The 6,000-nt window shown below is 42.6% G+C and overlaps 1 protein-coding gene across 6 annotated transcripts in view; it reads right to left on the reverse strand.

The window, feature by feature from the left end:
• The window catches only part of LOC143033319 (1-phosphatidylinositol 4,5-bisphosphate phosphodiesterase-like), a 279,603-nt gene that overhangs the window by 3,340 nt on the left and 270,263 nt on the right, over window positions 1-6,000 (reverse strand). For all 6 annotated transcript variants that reach the window (XM_076198612.1, XM_076198616.1, XM_076198611.1 and 3 more), the window contains 5 exons: window positions 4,788-4,945; window positions 3,334-3,540; window positions 2,844-3,008; window positions 2,105-2,309; window positions 1,566-1,778 (listed from right to left, as the gene is read on the reverse strand). In XM_076198612.1, coding sequence (XP_076054727.1) covers window positions 1,566-1,778; window positions 2,105-2,309; window positions 2,844-3,008; window positions 3,334-3,540; window positions 4,788-4,945 — 948 coding nt within the window. The remainder of the gene's footprint in view (window positions 1-1,565; window positions 1,779-2,104; window positions 2,310-2,843; window positions 3,009-3,333; window positions 3,541-4,787; window positions 4,946-6,000) is intronic.

A 6,000-nucleotide genomic window follows, 5' to 3' on the forward strand; every position in this document is an offset into this window, starting at 1 on the left:
AACGTTCAAGAATTTAGTGAATATCTATCGAAAACTAATAGGTAAGTTTAAGTGTTAATATAAAACAATATGACAAGGTCTAACGGGGATAAGCAGGCAGCGTCTTGAAAAAGTAAAAAAAAAAGAACACATATTGCTAATCAATCATAAAAAGGACTGGGAAGAATGTTGCTATGAATTTTAAGTTGTTTTGAACGGAAAATTGTAGAAGCTCCTCTCATTGAACATTTTCTCAAAATTTATATTCTAAGGAAGAGTAATAACCTAACCTAACCTAACCTAAAACACTTGCTTGGCTGTACATAATTTAGTTTTTGAACACTTCCACCCTTACCTTCAAGTGGCCTCCCCCAAGGAGAGGAAGCAATTAAATCATGTGATCCATTAGGCTCACATGAAGAACTGTCACCCTAGAACGCCTACATGAAGAACCGTCACCTCATGAGATCCCACCTGAAGAATTGTCACCCCAGGATGCCCACATGAAGAACCGTCACCCCATGAGATCCCACCTGAAGAATTGTCACCCCAGTACGCAGAATATCGACAGTAGAATAAAGATTAGGTTAGGTTAGGTATAATGGACAGGGAGATGCTGAATTGAAAGAGTAAGAAAAGAAGCATTGATGAAGTGGAAAGTTTCAGACTTCGCCTTGTGTAGAGAAGCTAAGTGAGAAGAACCAATTCATAAGTCAGAAACGTACACCATGCAAGAGCGAATATGTCCTCTGTATGCAGTCAGTACCCGGGTTAGATTTGGAAAACTTTAAAATCGGTATGGAATACTTAAATATTAGAACTATTTTGACAAGAGCTGAGATAAGAGTTTGGTAAATGGAGTCTTCTAGTAAAGTTTAGACCAAGAAGATGTCGGCGGTATTCTTAAAAAAAATTCTTTCCTTATATAAATCTTATACGAATCCTTTGAAGGGAAAGATGTATATAAGGAAAGATTTTTTTTAAAGAATACCACTGTAAGAATCTTACTGTGGTATTCTTAAAAAATCTTTCCTTCTATAAATCTTTCCCATTCAAGGATTTATATAAGATCTATGTTAGAAAATTATTTTTTTTAAGAATACCACCGTTAGTGTCGATGATGATGCGTCTCGTCGAAATCGAGTAAATAGTTCTTTGGGGGATTGGTTGGAGTGGAGAGTTGGAGAACCTGGAAGACCCCAGAATTTCTTTGGCCCAATCAAATACAACAGAAGGATCAGGAGTCAAGTGTTCAACAATGATATTTAAGGAAGAATGGAGTCAGTATGTGAATGACATCTTGGAAATGACGTCAAAGAATGTAAGTTATTGTTATCAGAATGGAGTCAGTTTGTGAACGACATCTGGGAAATGATGTCAAAGAACGTAAGTTATTGTTATCAGCATTATCAGAATAAGAATGCGTAGGGGGAAGATGAGGCCACTTAAGTAATTGATAAAAATCTAAAAGATCACTGGTACATCAGAGGCTGTGGGCAGTTGCTACAGAACGGTCGAAGATAAGATCAGAAATGCGAGAAAATAGAGAAAGAGATTCCACAAGAAGGTAGCCTGTAGTTCCTTACCGTCTTCTTCCTTCTTGGCAGCACCTCCTTTGCCTCCTCCGGCGCCAGGCTTGGCACCAGGCTTGGCGCCAGGTTTGGCGCCACCGCCCTTGCCACCCTTGAGGTCTTTGGTGTTGATGTCAGACTCTTCGATACCCATGGCCTTCATCTGTTCGGCACGCTTCTCTTGGGCGCTCAAGAAGGCTCGGGGGTCCGACAAAGCGTCCATCAAGTCTGTTTACAAAGAAAGGGTCGTCGTTAGGGAAGAAATGTGGAAATTTATGTATAAATATTCACAGAACATGTGAAAGGCATGAGGCTATGTGTGTACACGCACACACACACACACACACACACACACACACACACACACACACACACAAAATTATCCATAGATTGGGACACATATGAGCTCTGAGCTCTCATATGGGAGGGTAATAGTTGTCAATCACGAGTCCAACACGTGATATAATGCATGGTGAATCACACACACACGCACACACACACAGTCCCGTGCATGCACACACTAAAGACCAAGAAGGACACAGAAGCAGACTTACCTCCAAGACCGTCAGGAACATAGATCTTGAGTTCGATGTTACAGAACAACATGGGCAAGGACATCGGGAAGTTGCCTTCAGTGCGAAGGGAGATGTGCCGGTAACCTGCCTGCAGACCGTCCAGGGGCAGGATCCTCTGGCCCAGCATCTTGCCGTTCTCGTCGAAGACGCCGAACCTGAGAACGGCGAGGTCCGGAAGAACCACCTGTAGGAGGCGAAGTCGAAGCACGTGTGTGTCAGTATGTGGGTTTGACCGCATGTGTAGGTATGTTGAACATGAGGGAAAGCTGTCACCATGCAATAAGACACTAGAATTACTGCATATGAACCACATACCACATACGTGAATATGCTTGTTGCCGTAACGAGCATTAATCAGTATGTGGTATGTGGGTTGACGACAGTGTATAAGCATGCGAGTTGGACATTAACGCAAATATGAGGATTGACCGCATGGAATGAAGGAGTGTGTGTATGTTGAAAACAAATCACACAATGTCAATGAATAAACAACATTGAAGAAATAAATAAACAATAATAAATATATAAATAAACAATAATAGATAAATAAGTAAACAATAATAGATAGATAAATAAATAGATAAAAATGAAATAAATAGGTAAATATATAAATAGATAAGTAGATAAATAGATAAATAAATAGACAAATTTTTTTTTTACACATTAACTCTGTCAACAGGGGTCTTTAGGGAAGGAGACCCTCCTGAAGGAGGAATACCTTTCTGAAGAGGAAGGGCTCTTCGTTGTACTGCGGGTTGAGGCCGTTGCCGGGCACAAGCCGAGTTCGGAACTCCTTACGGATGGTGTCCGTGGGCAATCCGTACATGTCCACTTCGACGTAGGTTCCGACCTTCTTGTCAGACAAGAACTGGCCGGCGATAACCTGTGTGACGGAGGAGCGGGCGAAGTCAAGTTTGGATGACGCTCAATTCGAAAATAAATATCAGTGTAGCTGTCCAGGCAGCGTGTAGATAGGTGCACAATTGGGGTATTCGTGTGTACATTCTTTTACACTTGTGATCGTGTGCGTATAGAGATCGAGAGGGATCGAGATAGAGATAGAGATTGAGAAAGAGAGATCGAGAGAGGGAGATCAAGAGAGATCAAGAGAGATCGAGAGAGAACAAGAGAGAACAAGAGGGATCAAGAAGATTAAGAGAGATTAAGAGAGATCAAGAGAGAACGAGAAGGAGAAGGCGCAAACTCACCGACACTGCGAGCTGGGCAGCGATCACACCGTCTACGGGCGACTCTGAGAAAGGGTCGAAGGTCTTGTCCTCTCGACACATGAACTCTGGCTTGAGGAGGTAGCCGCAGTTGCCGTTGTACTCGAACTTGCCCTGGTTCAGCTGCATGGGCAGATCCGGGGTCTGGAAGTTGAGGGACACCATCTGGCATCCAGCGTTCCAGAACACCTGCGGGAAGGGAGTTTCCAGTAAGTGGGTGAGGGATGGGTCTGGTGTGGGTGTGGGTGATGGATAGGTGTGGGGTGGATGGATATGATTCAGCCAATCTTTCCCTTATAAAAGGAAGAAAGCCATTCGATGTGTATGTACGTATGTAAATATGTGTACATATCTGAATAGAATCACCAGTGACGGTGATGTCGATCAAATAATTCCGACTGTCGTCCCTGGTTCTCTGTAAAAAATAAGTACGGACGGTAGTTAGCAGCCGACTTAGTTCCTCGGGAAGTAGATCAACTTCCAGGTTGGAGAATTTATAGGGTCGATAGTACAGTCGGTAAGGCGATGGCGCCGTGATTTCACGAACCCGGTTCGAATCCGGGGACGACAGTCGGAATCATTTGATGTGTACATATATACATGTACACATACAAACATACACACATACATCAACCTGGTCGTCACGAGACTCGATCCAGGGATTATCATAATGCTAGCTCACGAAGGATCTAACGACAGTTGGCAGTCACCTTCATTCCTGGGTATAAGTTAATATCAGGTTCTGGCTCTTTTGAACGCTCGATGATGTAATCATAAGCGCAGTGGGCTAGTATTATGATGGTCCTTGGATCGAGTCTCGCGACGACGGCCGGGTTGATTATTTGAAAGAATGTTACAAATGATTTGATCCATGCATACATACATACACATAATCAGGACAAAATCAATGAGGAACGTCACCGATTTGAAGAAAACATCTTATAAATGTACACTTGAGACACCAACTTGGTCACTTCTCCTCCTTCTTCTCTTGATGATACACACACACACACATATATACTTTTTTTTTTAAATATATTCACTTCATGTTGGACTTTTAGCTTTTTCATCAACGTTCATTCTCCTCACCGTCCTTTAGTTCTTTCTCTTTCCTCTCCTGTTCCTCCTCTTCTTCATATCCTCCTAATTTTAGTTCTTCTCCACCTCCTCCTCTTCTTCCTCCTTTTTTTCCTCTTCCTCCTCCTCCTTTTCCTCCTTCTCCACCCCTCTTCCTCATCCTCCTTCTCCCTGTCCTCCTCCTTCCCATCCTCCTCCTGACCCTACTGGTTCTTTTCCTCCCCGCTCCTTTTCCACATCTCCTCTTCTTCTTTCTAATCCTCCTCCTCCTCCTAGTCCTCTCCTCCTCTACCTCCACCACCACCACCTCCTCCTCCTCCTCGTCTTTCTCCTCTCTACACAACTCCAGCGTCTTCTACCTGAGGCATGTAATTTGAAGAGTCGACACGAGCTCCCTTCGGGTAGATGCGGGACATTTGCCTCTTGTTGTAATTGACGAAGTCGATGGCCTGCGTCTTCAGGTACCCGAGTCCGTTGGTCTCAGAGAAACTGGACATGTTATGGTGGATGTTCTTATCTGTAGTAAACAGTAAAGAATGTTAGCAGAGGATGATTTTTTATTACTATTTTTTTTTTCTAGGTTTGGAGGGGGACAGGGGGGGGAGTGGGAGTGTTTGGGGTTTGGGAGTGATATGGATTTACCTTGGCACCAAGGCCGGGGGGGGATTGGGGGGGATGAGGTGGTTAAAAAAAATTCTATTTCTTCAGCAACGTGGTGCATTGTCATATTGTAATGACATTTTGCAATACTAATGAGGTGATTTTCTCATGGCAAGAGTCTACGTTATTGGAACATCATGGGAGGTTCAATTATGCACACACACACACAGACACATAGACACACACAAACACACACACACATAAACGCATACACACACACACACACACACACACATAAACGCATACACACACACACACACATACAGACACAAATACACACATACACACACACACACACACACACAGGCAGACACAGACACACATATACACATACGTACATACACAAATACACACACACACAAATACACACATACACACACACACAGACAAACACAGACAGACAGACAGACACATATACAAACACACAGATGTTCAAGATCTAACAATAACAACCTAGAAGTTCTAAGTAACATCTTTGTCACAATTCTACTGTACATAAGTTATGACTACGAGTAAGTGCTTAGAGAGAACGAAAACTAGAAGTTGTATACTTGGGCTAAAATCCTTGAAAGACTTTGGTTTCGTTGCTTCTAGACACGGTTGAGTTAATCTATTTTATTTATACAATAATTCGTTTATTGTATCACAGCACAACACAGAATAAAAAAGGTTAAATTTTTCAGCAATGAACTTTGATCTCGCGTAGCAAATACCAAAGACTCTTGCAAGGCTTTTTGCACGTTACTGTACATTATGTGCACTATGTACAATTCCAAAGCAGTTACTCGTTCTGTTACTTGGAAAGAAAAACGACTAAAGACGTGGGGGAAGAAAGCGACCAATCGTTAATCAATTGGTAAACATTGAGACTACGCAACAAACCAACTGCTGACAGGCTTGCAGGCGATCAAG

This window comes from Oratosquilla oratoria, chromosome 15 (assembly GCF_046742065.1).
Source record: "Oratosquilla oratoria isolate Oo_2021 chromosome 15, ASM4674206v1, whole genome shotgun sequence".
Classification (NCBI taxonomy): domain Eukaryota; kingdom Metazoa; phylum Arthropoda; class Malacostraca; order Stomatopoda; family Squillidae; genus Oratosquilla; species Oratosquilla oratoria.